The 15,317-nt window shown below is 38.4% G+C and overlaps 1 protein-coding gene across 8 annotated transcripts in view; it reads right to left on the reverse strand.

The window, feature by feature from the left end:
• The window catches only part of GREB1L (GREB1 like retinoic acid receptor coactivator), a 133,082-nt gene that overhangs the window by 40,189 nt on the left and 77,576 nt on the right, over positions 1–15,317 (reverse strand). For 5 of the 8 annotated variants that reach the window (XM_021551543.2, XM_021551546.2, XM_021551539.2 and 2 more), the window contains 6 exons: positions 12,380–12,556; positions 9,548–9,724; positions 7,517–7,654; positions 4,078–4,215; positions 2,076–2,213; positions 1,622–1,741 (listed from right to left, as the gene is read on the reverse strand). In XM_021551543.2, coding sequence (XP_021407218.2) covers positions 1,622–1,741; positions 2,076–2,213; positions 4,078–4,215; positions 7,517–7,654; positions 9,548–9,724; positions 12,380–12,556 — 888 coding nt within the window. The remainder of the gene's footprint in view (positions 1–1,621; positions 1,742–2,075; positions 2,214–4,077; positions 4,216–7,516; positions 7,655–9,547; positions 9,725–12,379; positions 12,557–15,317) is intronic. The other 3 variants (XM_021551545.2, XM_021551544.2, XM_021551547.2) reach the window with 2 other exon arrangements.

A 15,317-nucleotide genomic window follows, 5' to 3' on the forward strand; every position in this document is an offset into this window, starting at 1 on the left:
TCTGCATTTCCTGCTATAGTTTTAAGTAATTTAAATGAAGAGCCTATATCCTCCTGTAGCCCCACCCCTAAAATAAAACTTTTTCTCATCACTGTATTGTTGATGAGAGAGCAAAACACAGGCTTGAATTACACATCTTTAAACAAAGCCAAGTACTAAGCCAAAAGGGCACCCCCAATACTGCCTCTGAATACAAGGGAAGAAACTGCTTCAACTTCTGACCTAGAATATATATAGATAAGAAAAAGAAAAGCAGGCCAAAATCTCAAAGCTTCCCTTAGATAGTTGCTACAAGGATAAAAATCAGGCTTTATTCATGAAAGAGTAACAGCAGCTTTTATAAGTAAAGGAAAACAAGTGCAAGAATTTTGTAATCCAAAATCAGGTTTCAGAGAAAGGCCTGCTTCACAAGTTTCTTAGGCTTCATTTGGTGGTTTAAAACCACTTTTTCAAACCATGCCATCAACAGAAAAACATCAAAGGCAGGATGACTGAATGCATACATTTTACCAGGGGAATCTTTATCCAACAGAAAAAAGTACTACTAAAGACTCATAGAAAATGGAGTACACAAGAGAGGTAGCAGATTAGTGGAGACAAATGCAACAAGAAGGGGAAATTGCCTTATATCATGTCTCTTCAACAGGTTTCTGAAGACAGAAAGTGACAAAAGCTGCAATTTGAGGTGTTCAGATAAGCAGGCCAGGACTACATGTAACCCTTCCTCCTATGATGAATATCTCTAAATATAATTCCAAAATATCTTAAAACCATGTCCTCAAGAGCAGAGTTAAAAATGCATTGCACATATTGATGAATGTTTTTTTTTCATTCCTTGGATGCTTATTCTCTCACTCTATAGAAAGAAGAATAAATAACTCTTTATTCCCTTTCAGAAAACATGCTAAATCTCACAACTGAAAAGCACACAAATAGTGAACAGTTTTATTAACAGTTATGAATAAAGAGATATCGACATGGATATAAATGAGTGTTCATAATTAATTCTATTTCATGTCATGATATTAAACTCCTACAGCTTTTCCATGCACAACTAACATTTGGCCTCACTTTCTGCTTTTAACTGAAGATCAGCTAGTGTATCAGTGTCCTTTGTTAGGCCAAAATTATATAAAGCTGGTTTTCCCATGCAGAAACGGAGTGTACAGGCTCTGTAGCATCCCACAACAGACTGAAACACAACAGTCAAGGTGAAGGCTAATGAAAAAGCCTTGAAATATATTAATATATCCATACACCTGCACAATTTTAGAACAACTCAGTTACACTTGAGAGACCAGGGATTTCTTTAATAATATAATTTAATTTAATAATAATTAAATTTAATTTAATAATTTAATAATATTATTTGCCTCTTCATTTCTTCTCTCTCCCCCAGCAGTTTTACTTTCCCTGTGTTGCATCTTAGATTACAACAACCAGGACCAAGCAATCATATGTGCTATTTGGGGGCACCTGAAAAACTCTCCATGGTGTGCTTGAATACTTCCACAAGATCAGTTCTGTTTGCTGTGCAACATGTGAGAGGTGCAGATAGGGCTGCTGGGCTGGCTGAGTTCCCGTTTTAACAAATGAAATCTCAGTGTTGTTCAAGTTTTACCTGTTCTTGTTGAAGGTCGGATTGTAGGAACAGGTACTGCTAAAGCAGGAGGCGGGACTGGGGACCCAGGAGACCATCCTCGGTGACGTTTCTTTGGTGGTCCAGAATTGGACATAGAAGCTGCAAGGAAAGCAAACACTGATTTTACACCCTATCCTTCCAAATGATCGAATTCCAGCCCACACTCCATTTCACACTGGTGTTGAGCGGGTATCACATTGCAAAGCACCAGAGGCTCATACCTAGATTTACATAAAACCAGACTGTGATGTGAAAAACCTTGTTACCCGTGTTAAAATGTCCAGCATTATATCATTAATGGTCATGCCAAAAAGCAAATGGATCTGTAAAGACTGAACTGTAGGAACAGCTACAATCGGAAGAACAAAATCACAAATTTCAAGCTCAACATCCAGTGCAGCTTAGAGTAAAAAAACTGAGAGGTTTTCTTTACCTTGATCTCCAGCTGCACAGCCAGGACTTGGAGATGTCGACTGAGGCATTGGCCGAGAGACTGTAGTACTCAATGCATTGTTTCTTCCCCCATTAGTGTTTCCATTAGCAACATCCGTGGCACGCAGTGAAAGAGGAGCTGAGTATAATAAAATATAGAGTGTGTGGCTTTAGACAATCTTGAAAACAAACAAATAAAATAATACAGCCACACACTGATGCAAAAGAACAGGGCAAGATGCGTGACTGAGGAAAACATACTCCAGGGAAAGCATGAAATGTACTCAGCAGAGAAACATTCAGATTGCAAAATCCAAGCCTTGAAGAGGGGTGTCCAGATTTCAAAGTGAGGAGGGATAGGTGGAAGAAAAAATGCAAAGGAAGCCCCATCAAAATAGAATAAAAAATTACACACACACAAAATTATTGGGAAGTTTGTGACATATTTTCTTATGCTGTTATTTCCTTTTTTAAATATACATAATGAATTCAGTTTGTAAAGATTTCTAAGCCACTTTTGTGTATCTACATAATTTTCCCCCAGTCATCCACATGCTACACACAGTAATTCACTACAGGGCTCTCATCTAAAGCCTTAGCAAAGGACACTGTGCAGGGGAAGACAAGGCAGTTTGCTGCAAAGTGTACATGACCTGAGCATTATTGAGGCAAACCATACTTAATTTTGCTACCTCTGCCTAAGGTGATCCTCCAGTCCCAGCAAGCCTGACACTCTGGCAGGACCCACTATATCCACACAAAATTAAACTACAGCAATGGATGATCACCAGAAATTACCATCACTCATCTGAGCTCGTTCTCATTCTTTTTCAGAACGCATTTTTTGCAGAAGAAAAAAAATGGCATAAACTGCCAACATGGGGGCCAGTGGAAACTCCAGTTCCTTGCTGATATCAGCCAGCTTCACAAGGATTTAGCTCCCAAGAACATATTCTGGGAGCAACATCAGGAGATGGTGCAGCAGCTTGCTGATGGCAGCTGCAACTGGAAGTGTTAGAGATGTGGGTATGTAGCCTAAAACAATGCAACTCCCCAGCTGCAGACATCCAAGTAAATTCTGGCACAATGGCCAATTACAAAATATGAGTAACTTCACTCACCCATTGTAAGCTCTCCATTTCTACTCTAAGTCAACAATTTTGTATGGGCAGATATGGTGAACATGAGTCAGTTACAGAAGTGATTGAAAAGTTGGGAAGAAATTTCAGTGCAAAATAAAATCATACAAATATGGAGAGGGAAAAGGTATTTTTGCATAAAGAACTGTTAATGTGGTGTACCATAACCAAGACCATATTGCAATAAATAGCAGAAGTAATACATCATGTATAAAGTGATATATATATGCTCATGTGCATATATAAACCAAATAAATTGATATATTTTCTTATTCAAGCATACAGTCCCGCAATAAGTAAGATGATTTCTTTTTTATTGCTTGAAGATAAACCACCTAAAGTAAAAAAAAAATCAGGTTCTCCCAACAGAGTGTCAGTGTGGGACTTAGATGTCATAGTTGAGGGTTATAATTCATTAAACACACAATACAGAAATAAGCAATTAAAACAGCATATATATGAAAACTCCTTAAAATGAGACTAAATTCCACTAAGTGTATGTTGAGGAATTATAACTGTTAGAAATGCAGAACTGCACACAACTCTCAATTACTGAGGCAGGAATCAGTGTGATATCAAGAGGTGACATTTATGTTCTCTTACATATCTTGGGAAGTGCAGAGAGAGGTATCACTGCTCTCCTACCAGGATGCTACATCTGGAAGCCAAGGTGTGGCTCATGTCTGGGGACAGTACTAACTGCAGAAATCTCTCTGCCAAAGACTGCAAGAATATGAGAGTTCTGGAGAATACTATTGAATGCTTTCCTTTCCCTTTTCCACCAAAAAAATAACATTCTCTTTTCTTGGCTGTTAAGCTGATGATTCCATTGGCTCTCAGGTGTTTTGGAAAGCAAAGCCATACCTGCAGCAAATGCCTTTCCTACGAGCTGTACTGACAGAGCCAGAGGTTTCACGATGTTCTTGTTTCGGGATGGGTCTTGTGTTCCACTTAAGTTAACAGCAGCAGAAGGTGATTTTGCTGGACTGAACACTGAAGAATCTAAGAATATAAGTTGTTTAATAAATTATTAAAATTTATATATATATATATATATAAAATGTGTTATTACACACACGTTTATCAAAACTCATCTCTGCATAAATTGCAAACAATTTGTTTACATTCCTAAGTAATTACCATGTATTTTTCAGAGTTTTAACAAACATTTAGCAGGGTGTTTCTATAGAATCTTATAGAAGAATCTACTGAACCCATGATTGATCTCTTCCACAATATTTTGCACTTACACACACTCAAAAAATATTTTAACTGTAGAAAGGGTTATCTCATTGTTCCTCAAAATAGCCTCATGGGATAGGTAAATGCAGTTATCTCATGGTTCACATGAGGAAGCTAAGACAAAGAGCTTATGGAACTTGCAGCCAGCAAGCATAGGGAATGAGGACTGGAATAAATTACCTAAAAGAAGTTGTGGAATTTCCATCACCTGAGATTTTCAACAACAAGATACTGAATCTCTGTCACACACAACTAAGCTTGACTAAGGGCAGAAAAAACCAAACCAAAAAACACAGCCTCCTTACAGCACTACTGCCTGTAAAACAATAAAAAGTGTATGCCCATTTATAAAACTGGGTAAAAAATTAAGGATATTTGAGCCCAAACTCTTCGCATGAATTAACAAACTACATAGAGCACTTTACCAAAGCTAAAACGTATAAATTTTATTTTATAGAAGGATAAACTGAAGAACAAACAAATGTTAATATTTGTCCACTATAAAACTGATTCCAAACCTCTCAGCATGCAAGTCCCTTTAACGTCAGGTATTTCATAGTTGCAATTTATTTGAAAAAATTGGCATTCAGATGTTGATACACTGGCAAGGCTGAATTCTTATAACTAGAGTGAGAGAATATTAAGTCAGCATCAGTCCAGGAAGTAGTTTGCAACAAGCAGGCAAAGGAGGCTAAGTTCACCTACAGATGTCCTACTAAAACAGCCAGCTAAAGAAAACAGAAGAGAAAGACCAACTTGATCTGCCAAACACATTCACCATCAGACCACACACCATTTGGTGGAGGAGGGTGGGAGGAAGTTCTTCTTTGCCAAACAGAGTAATGACATGAAGAACAAACGCAGAAGCCTCTGTTGCTGCTGCCCTACCAGAAAATCTTGTCCACGTTCATAGGAAATACACTGAATGGCTAACAAAATAGACCACCAGGTCTGGGCCCTTGGAGGGAGATGCTGGTCTGTCATTAAATATGATGTAGCAAATATGTAGTGTTAAAGTTCCTTTAAAGTGAACTGTCCAAAAGCCTTGGGGATTTCTTTTCCCCCCATCTCTAGTTGCAATCCATTTTCTTGAAATTTCATCTGTGAATGTGGATGTGGCTGGTATATGTTTAAACACTACTCTGTTACCTATGCCGGATTTATAGTTATTAAAATACCAGTTATTAAAATTCTCCATCTTTCCCTTGTACAGCCTTGTTTCTTTCCCTTGTACAGCCTTGTTTCTTTCCCTTGTACAGCCTTGTTTCTAGTTGCTTAACACATTAATTTAATTTTCTCCTCTCAAGTGTCTGCCCCAAATTGTATTTTTGATACTGTATACCCATACCTACCTACATGTATCTTATAGAACTCAGAGACTGAACTGCTCACCAGAAATATTTACACAACTTCTAAGGAAAAAAAAGGGGTCTGAGTTAATCATGAACTGGAAAGAACTGCAAAAAACGACCTGCTAATAAGTAGTCCTGCTTTAAAACAACCAAGAAGCAAACTGCAAACTATGGAAAGAGCTATGGAGAAGAGAAAGAGAGGAGAGAGGAGAGAAGAGAGAGGAGAGAGGAGAGAGGAGAGAGGAGAGGGGAGAGAGGAGAGAGGAGAGAGGAGAGAGGAGAGACCTCCATCATAGGTGACATGTCAGAATTTATGCCACTGAATAAAAGGTGCTCTCCCCCCTTCTCCCAGTCACAGGGGATCCAAGTGTATGTATGTGGCATTATCTTCACTAGGAGATAACAGTAAGAGATGAAAAGGTTTTGATGAGCATGACCTAGGAGTACAAACACTGACACACAGAAACACCAAGCAGACTGAAAATGGTTGGGAGTGATAAGGAGAAAGCCATATATAAAAGGTGTATCTATTAACTTGGCAGATACAATAGAAGACAAAGCTGTGTAAATATTAGAATTCTTGTTGCTACAAATAAACAGGTTCTCATGCATCTGCTCAGTTCTCATGCCTGGATCTGGAAGCCAAGGGATCATGCAATGAAATGCAGATGTGTTTTAACCACATTATCATTTAATTTTACCCAAAGCCTAAAGTATTTAGCTTCCTCAACAGAGACAGGGGTAACCACCTGAGGGAAGTGCCTCTGAAAATACTAATCAGTGATTATAATCTCATATGAATGCCCGTGTTCAGCTTTTGTTTATTAATCCTTTTGACAAACTTTCTAGGTGTAAAAAGAATTTTAACCATCTTGCTTTCTGTCTGCATTTCATACTCCTTTAAAGAGACATGTGTTTTTGGACATTCACATCAATTAATAACAATTAACAGGCCATTTTCTCTTGTTTTTAATTTTTCAAGAAATAGCACAAACACAAAAACACACATACAACAGCATAGCTGAAGCTGCAATAAAGCAATGCAGAAGAAAGCTCAAACAAAAGCGCTTTGCCTACTTGCAATAAATAAACAGCTACGTGATATTAAGATACTGCTTTTTTGTCAGTCAATGTCTATTTGACTTTTGTATTTTTGTCCTTATTTAAGGGTATCATTAATAGCTTTCTAGATTAGTTGTGTGAGATCTGTTAGCTCACTGTATGCAAATGGGGAAATTGCAATTCTATGTACACCTTTGCGTGCATTAAAATTTAAATAAAAAGTAAATTAGCAAGTAAATAAAATAACATCTGGTCCCCTCTCCCTAAAAGGAGATTATTCTCATTTTCTAGACAAATAGTCTAGTTTATATACTAAGCAAACACTTCCCTACAAACATGTACTTGAAGTTTTTTGAGATGCACAAAAAAAATTAATGAAACAAAGACAAGGAGGCACAGAATCAAATAAGTTAATCAAAAGATCGTTTAATGCTTTTACATCAATTGCTGTTTTGAGACTAATCTAACCTTCAGCCTCACCTGGGTCTTAATGTTTGCCAAAGCAAATTTTGAAAGGCATCCTCTCCAGTGTAATCTATACATGGCTCAAGGTAAATACCCAGTTGTTTACAGCATCCCTGACCCACCAGTGTCTGATTTAACTTACCACCCCCAATGGTTATCTTTACAGCACTTTCAGCTCCTACCTGTCTGAGTGAACCCTGATTTGTATCCATTAGCTGATCCACCCTCTGGGGTCGTGGACGGTGACACCGAAGGATTTGGTTTAGCAGAGAGGCTAGCAGCAGATGATTGCCTGCTTCTACATTCTGCAAATGAAGCAGCTACAGTACATATTAACAAGGCCTCCTTCCAGCAGCAAAGTTCAGCAACACGGTGGCAAAAGATGACAAAATGTTAAGAGCATACACAGAGCACGTACAACAAACAGCGGCAAATGGCAGCATTCAACGAAAATACAGATTCGCAGTTTTGTCAACTTTGCCTTCTAACTAAGAAAACCTCCCTGGGGGCCACTCAGGGGGCCAGGCAAATACAGACCAGATGCTGCAAAATGGCAAGAGCCCTCAGATCACAGCTTCCAAGAGGTTGGAAGGTATTGGACATGTCCCAGAAAACACTTAGCTATTTCTGTGGCACAACCTGTATACAAACCGTCATATGCTGCCCTTTAAAACGAGAAACTGTGCTGAAACCCAGATTTTTAATATGCTTCCACAAACCTTCAGGGAGATCTCAGCGCTGTTAGTGTCTGTCTGGATGAAAACTGAGTTGAGGGAGGAAAAAGTCACCTTGAAAATCACATATTAATCCATTTTTAAAACTGAGATCTAATCATGATTTGTTTTAAGAAAAGGGTTTAAGTGTTTAAAAGCACTCTTCTTCTAATTAGAACTATAATGTAAGTGAAGAGTGAAAGGTTACCAGATGCATGGCAGCAATATGGGGATAGGACCTATCAAAGTAATGCCCATGAGGTTGATTTTGGTTGATTTTCTAAGCTTTCATGTATGCTCAGAACGCTTGCAATTAGCATATAACCAAAAGTGAAACCAGTATCTGATTCTTGCACAATTACATTACTCCTGACTGCATTTACCAGGACACACACCAACTCCAATTGCAAGAGCATTGGGGAGGGGTTTCAGAAAAAAAGATTCCAGAAGTAAAATAAGGCTTCCTTTGTCTTTATTTAGAATTTCACTACCAAATTAAATATTTTTGCCATTTTTGTGAAAAAAGCTGTTGAAAAGCCACATGCACTTTAAAGCAGTAGTTAATTTAGTTAATTTTCCTTGTAACAGCGAAAAGCAGCTGAAACCAGGATCCTTTTGAACCACTAACTGATACAAACTATAATCACTCATACAGCTCGGTGATAACCATCTCTTTCTGGTGTCATGCTGCTATTCACATGAGGTTGTGACTCCTCAGATGTCTGTCAGTTCTCCTACAGAGCTTCCCCCCTCCTCACATCAACTTTTTGGAACAACAGGGACCAGATCAAACTCTGTCTTCACTGAGACCGAAAATGAAAAGGTCAGGTAGTCTGCACATAAACCAACTGAGAGGGTAAACCACTCTTTCCTTGAGTGTTTGCATGGTTCTAGCTCCAAAAACCCGCATCCTCCAATAAGAGACCCCATGGCTACCTTCCCTTAGGGTCACAAATGTACCCTCTTGTAGCACATAATATCGCACAGGCTTCTGTGGTAGAGGGTAATACCAAGTGTAAAACACTGCAAATGGCAGGAGCATCCAAGTCTTTTCTTTCCCTGAGATCTGTGCCCTGAGCTTTCTTAATCTTACAGCATGCTAGCTATCCTCAGGCATGAGACAGATTGGACTGCAAAGATGAATATCAGCGGAAAACCTAAGCTGCAGCCCTGGCTGTGAGTCACCTTGCTCCAGGCACATAAAAGAATCAACAAACTGAGTAGCCTCTTTTCTTCTACCAAGATCACTGCACACACTAATATGGGAAGATCTAGGGCTGCCACCAAAAGTATGGGGAGATGAAAGAAAAGGGCTTACAATCACATGGTTATTATTAAGACTTCTTTGTCAAAATCCAAACTTCAGTGAAATCAGTGAGAATTCTCCCTTCAAGCAGTTGGTTTTGAATACATACATTTTCAACAGCAACTTTCAAGTTTTCATTCAACATCACGCCTAACAGCATAAATTATCCCTAACTGATTGGGCACCTTTATTACCTTTCCAGCAAATAAGGGGTCCCTTTGACAGCACACCTTGGGAGCTTCTTACTAGGTAGTACTTTAAGTGCTTCTGCTTCTTTGGCTGAGTGGTTAATTTCAGGTTGATATGATTGGAAAACTCTGTGAAGTACCGAAATCCTCTTTCTCCACAGCCTATACAATTCCCAGAAAATCCTGGAAGAAGCAAGCAGAAGATACATAAATAGATTAAATGTCTTGTACTGTGTGCTAGGAATAAGGCCATCTAAATCTACCTGCACATGCAGTTCCAGGGGACTGGAGGCCTCCACCCAGCCAGCTTCTGTGGACACAGCACATGTGTGTCAGTCTTAGCTCTTCTGAAACTCCTACATCTCTTTGGGCTGTACTGACTCAAGGCAAAATCCTACCACCAATTTTCCACTCAGTGCAGAGAAGAATAAATACTTGATAGGGGAAGAACTGGTTTGCCACACTAGAAATATCCATGAGGAAAAACAAAAAGGCTGTTTTTTCTGTATTAAAAAACCATGGGTTCCAAAATGCAGACATCTCTCTCTTAACAATGGCTAATCCATCAGAGCAATTTCATATGACTGAAATTAACATAAATTAAATTTTCCCTAAGGCTTCTTACACAAAATACTTTCCAACTAAGCTGAACCTTACATCTTATTACAGTCTTGAAAGCAATCACTTGACATCAAGATTTGCATGGCCAAAGTTATGAGTGCTTCAAAATAGTTAAAAAAACCTACAACTTCTCAAGAAAGTAACAAATTTAGGGAAAAGGCTGTTTTTCTGCAACATTCCCAACAAAGTTTCACAGAAAGGGCTGAAATTTTGAGTTGAGGTCTGGAAGATACAATCTAGATTAAGAATTATAAGCAGCCTTGATTTCCAGTGCTATTCAGAGCTATGTTAATGAATCTGGCATAATGATGACACCAGTCTAACATTTCATAGAACAAAGCACAGGGCACGTTCTGAAATGGGTCTGCCTTAAAATCTTTATTGTTTGAATCAGCCCTCTATTATCTAATGCTGAACAATTAAGCCCTGTTGTCTTACTTGTCATGCCACTTATCTCTGAATTGCTATCAACCCTTAATGAAACAGATTTACTATGGAATATCACTAATGATTTATGAAAGTGCTAGCAGATTAATACCTAGTGGAAATGCTTTATTTTTGTTTGTTTGGGTTTTTTCCATTTATTAATAAGTTCAAGATCTGTAAGAGAATCAATATTTTGTTCTTACTACTATTGTTATTTTCCACAATGACAAACACCGTGGAGGATGCTGGTTCCTACAGTCACCTGTCAGCCAAAATAACATGTTTATGACAAAGATATTCAGTGTTTTTGACAAAATGCCTTATCCATAAAACTCTTAATAATTAGGCCATTGTCTTTAGATGTACTGCACCTCATTATCACCTTGGATGAGGATGCCAAGATGCAAATTTCTTCATCCTGTTTTTTCCCGGGACTGAATCATTCTTTCTCTACTCCCTTGCAGCCCACAGGATCTACTGGTGCATCTCCACAGTTTTCAGAAAGAGTAAGCAGGGTCTCTCAGAGCTACTGAGTCAGTTCTTTGCTCACAGGTGCCAGTTAGAGAAGCCTTGAGGCACTTCAATATCTCAGCAACGGTGTGAGTCACCAGGCCCATTAACAAATGAGACCAGAGATGATGGATGGATACAACGCTGGGATGGGGCGGGGAGGCTTACCAACAAAGACAAGCAGTACCACATTTAATCAGGTTTAAACATCATCTGCCTAACAGTTCTTACTGGTCAACTCCTGACACTTCTGCTTAGCGAGGGAGAAGCTCCTCTGAATCCTGAAGTGTACCCTGTTATCCCAAATCTCCAGTCATACCCAGTGAGGGCACATCACACCACATCACACCACGCCTCTATCTAACTCAGGCTAGGGACATTTCTGCCTTAGGCCCAAAGGTTTAATGTGCATGGATTTATCAAATGGATTTAATGGAGAGGCAATGTTAAAGCACATAACAGAGCTTCCAATAGTTACACAAAATATTGCTGGTCTGGACCAGAATTTGAGCAATGCAGTTAAATCAGGATATTTATCCTTTGTTGTAACTTCTTTCCTGTTGAAAGGTCTTTCTGAATATATCCTAGGGATAACAATGGCTAAAGGGAGAAATGAGAGAGTAAATTCAAAGCAGGCTAGAGGAGTCAAAGTACATTAAATCACTTCTACTAGCTTGTTAAAATATGTACCAGTAGTGACCTAGGCAGTAAATCTAGGTGCAATAGTCCTGTCTCCAATTACCAAGAGGCATTGTTGTACTAAAATTTTAAACTTCGTAAATGTAACAGATTTTGGCATAATTGGGAAATGCCAGGCAGGGTGTCCCTATGTACTGGGAAGCAAACTACTCCTAGAACTGCTGCTGAGAACAATGACCCTGGTGAAGCCAAGAGCAGAAATCATCCCTTATAAAAAAAAATTAAATTATATAGTTCATTTTCAGTACTTGCATGAGCGTATTTCTTTTAAAATGAAAATGCTGTAAGCTCCACCTGAGATAAAGAATATATGGATAGCTCACATTTAGAATGCCAGGGCTGCAATTGACTTCTGCCCACACAGAAATCTAAGAGATCCAATTGTGATTAATTGTGGAATCAGGGACTTGTTTTGTAACAGGCTTTTAATGCAGGTTCATCTACAAATTTGATTTAATGAAGTCAGTCCTCTCCTCAACATAATTCTAATAGAAGGTTATTAGCTGAAATGGCATTAGATAATTTACAGCTGGCTTTCTTTTCCTTGAATTATTATGGCACAAAGGAAAAAAGATCTCTTACCTAAAAGTGCATTTTTTCCATGATCATCTGGCAAAAACCTCTTGTCAACAGCGCAGACTAGAATGTGCTCAGGAAGATTGGGAGATTTGGCTCCTACTAACAGGAAGCCTGCTGGGATATCAATTTGCTCCATGCACAGAGATACTAACCGTAAATCCTTGCCTGCTTGACAAAAACCTACAAAACAAAGCAAAACAAGTGATAACTTTTTGGAAGAATTCATTTAATTTTCTTTGTTTTATCAGTTACAAAAGCAAATGGGCTTCACAACTTGATGCTGTAACTGGAGTTTTAATATATCCTTTTTAAGGGAATAGAGGAAATTGAGATAGCATCTCACCAGAACCACTATCTGAGAGTTTCAGAGGCAATAGATAACATTATTTTAAGTATGCTGAACATATACAGGCATAAAAGAAATGTAAGTGTCCAAACATTAGAAAACAAATGGCTCTGAAACCATATTTTTCAAAAACAATCAAAATGAGAGGATAAGATTGTGATTTAGTATCAGAAAACAGCTCTTAAAACATACCAAAGATTAGTTTTTCTTTGCCAAGCTTTAGTTTACAGTTTTTTCAAGAGAAACTATTTTGTCTTTGTTGCTTGTAGAAGGCTAGCATTGATACACAAACACCATTAAGTAAGGCAAAAGAATGATATAAAATTGATGACTGAAGTTTTGTAGTGGCCACTAAATATCATTTTATTGCATTAAAATAATTAATTATCTAATTTTTAAATTCTCTAGACATTTTAGAAATTCCATCAAATAAATAATGCACTAGTTTTAGACATGTGAATCATGTTTTTGCTACGTCTCCAGTTGAGTCTCTTGATGTCTCAGTGGACTGCATGACTCTCAAGCCCCCAGTTAAATTTTTTCCCCACTCAAATACACATATGCCCACAAAATAAGGACATAACATTGCCTCTTGGGCTTCTAACCAGTGTAGAGGTAAAGCAGCAGAAGTGGGCAAAAATGGGGATCTGAGAGTGTTTCTGTTGTTCTATGCCCTGCAGTGAGCAGGTAGCAGAGTGGGTCACACAAAAAGCTTAGGAAGGCAACACAAAGCAGTGTCCAGGCTAAATAAATAATAAATAAAGAAAATCATAATCATGAAGATGACTGTTAAATTTGAAATTACTGCAATAGCTATTAATACCTATTACTTACACTTGATTTAAATTATTATTCATGTAAATATTATTCATTGTCACAGAAATTTTAAGGAAGAAAAAAAAATCCCGGAGAAAGACCTTGTGTAAGCATCTGGTAACATAATGTGATCACAGCTTAACCAAAAGCCACCTCAGCTATTATTGATATGTATATCTGTGCTCTTGGCTCCTGGGCCAAAACCTATAGCAATATCAGCAAAACTTATGGAAGTTAATGGGTTTTGGTTTTATCTCAGAATTGTAGCAGGCGCAGAGCAAGTACAAATTGGAATGCGCAGAATCAGCTTGCGTGAATTTCCTCACAAGCAGCAGCTTGCTGAAAACAGGGTCCAATACACGTTCAGTCTTGTGCCAACACTCGCAATCTGCTGAACCAGTTCTGGGCTGAATGGTTTCTTCAGTTCTTCAACCAGCTCAGTTCCAGCAGCAGCTCATGGAAAGCTAGCTTGGATTCACCCCTCACACACACCTTTTTCCAGGCAATGAATTGAAATGAAACACTTGAAGTTTTAATGTATGAATCAGTGGATTATATCAACAACTTACCGATAAAAACGTATGTATGTTTTAGGAGAGAAGCATTAAATCTGCATATTTAAAGTACAATTACTTCTTTTCTGATTAGGTGCCATTTGATTTTAATCTGTTAAATTCTTAAGGTATTAAACATATTGATCATAGTCAAATAGAAAGCCAGGTACCAGGCTAAGTATTATCTAGACTTTTTGATGTAATTTAGAAAGAAACAGTCACAGATAAACCCAGGGGAAAAGTCCCTTACATTCAAAATAAAATTTACTTATTCAAATGTATATGTCACTTGGGTATTAAATCCTAAATTTTCAAAACTGACCTTAAATATTTAGGCATTCAGTGAAATCTGAGTAGTTGACATGCTTAGAAAATACCACTTTACATCTAGATTTAAAACAGAAAAATTACCCACTGCTGACAATGTGGGCAAACAGGAAATCTGTAGATAAAGATTATGAAACAGCAAGTGCAGTAAGATTTCAACAAAGATTTAAACCCGTGCTTGTACACAATTAGCTTCCAACCCAGTCTCTACCTAAAAATGTTCTGGAAATGCCCAGAAGCACAAATAGAGCCCAACAGAAGGTTTTTGAAGGAATTGCTAGCAATAGCAATACTAGCACAAGCAATGTTGTCAGTGCTGTGTGTCAACACAGACTCGCTTTCTGAAGGAGCACACAACATTGAGAAGAGTGAATATCACATGGGAAGCTTTGAGCCCCTTGGAGTGCTTGGGGGTTTTGATGTCCCAGTGAAGTGAAGCAGTGCCCACAACACCCCAGGTGAAAGGAAAGACTCAGCTTTATCTGCACTACGAGTGAAACGACTTCAGCTATGCTTTAAGCACCTGTCTGTCACCATTCTGCATCAGGCCCCAAGGGAGAAGCTACAGAAGAGCCCTAAGAAAAAAACATCTTAACAAGTTTATAAGCACAATTCAGTACCAGCCTGCTATCATGGGAACAGCAGGTTCTCAGCTGAGAGGCTGTAGATCTTAATATACTTAGTATTTCCCATAATTTAGGATATGTAGGACTGTAGAAATGCTGTATCCTACTGAATCTGCAAACAATACCTATGATTTACACCCAGGATCATCTCTTACTTAACCAGTGCTCCCAGACCCCTTGGGTACTCCCCCCTTCTCCCTCCTTTCACAATCTCTTTTGGCATCCTCCTCTGCTTTGGTTGGCGACATCTCTGGATCAGAGAGGTATGCATG

This window comes from Lonchura striata, chromosome 1 (assembly GCF_046129695.1).
Source record: "Lonchura striata isolate bLonStr1 chromosome 1, bLonStr1.mat, whole genome shotgun sequence".
NCBI classification, from domain to species: domain Eukaryota; kingdom Metazoa; phylum Chordata; class Aves; order Passeriformes; family Estrildidae; genus Lonchura; species Lonchura striata.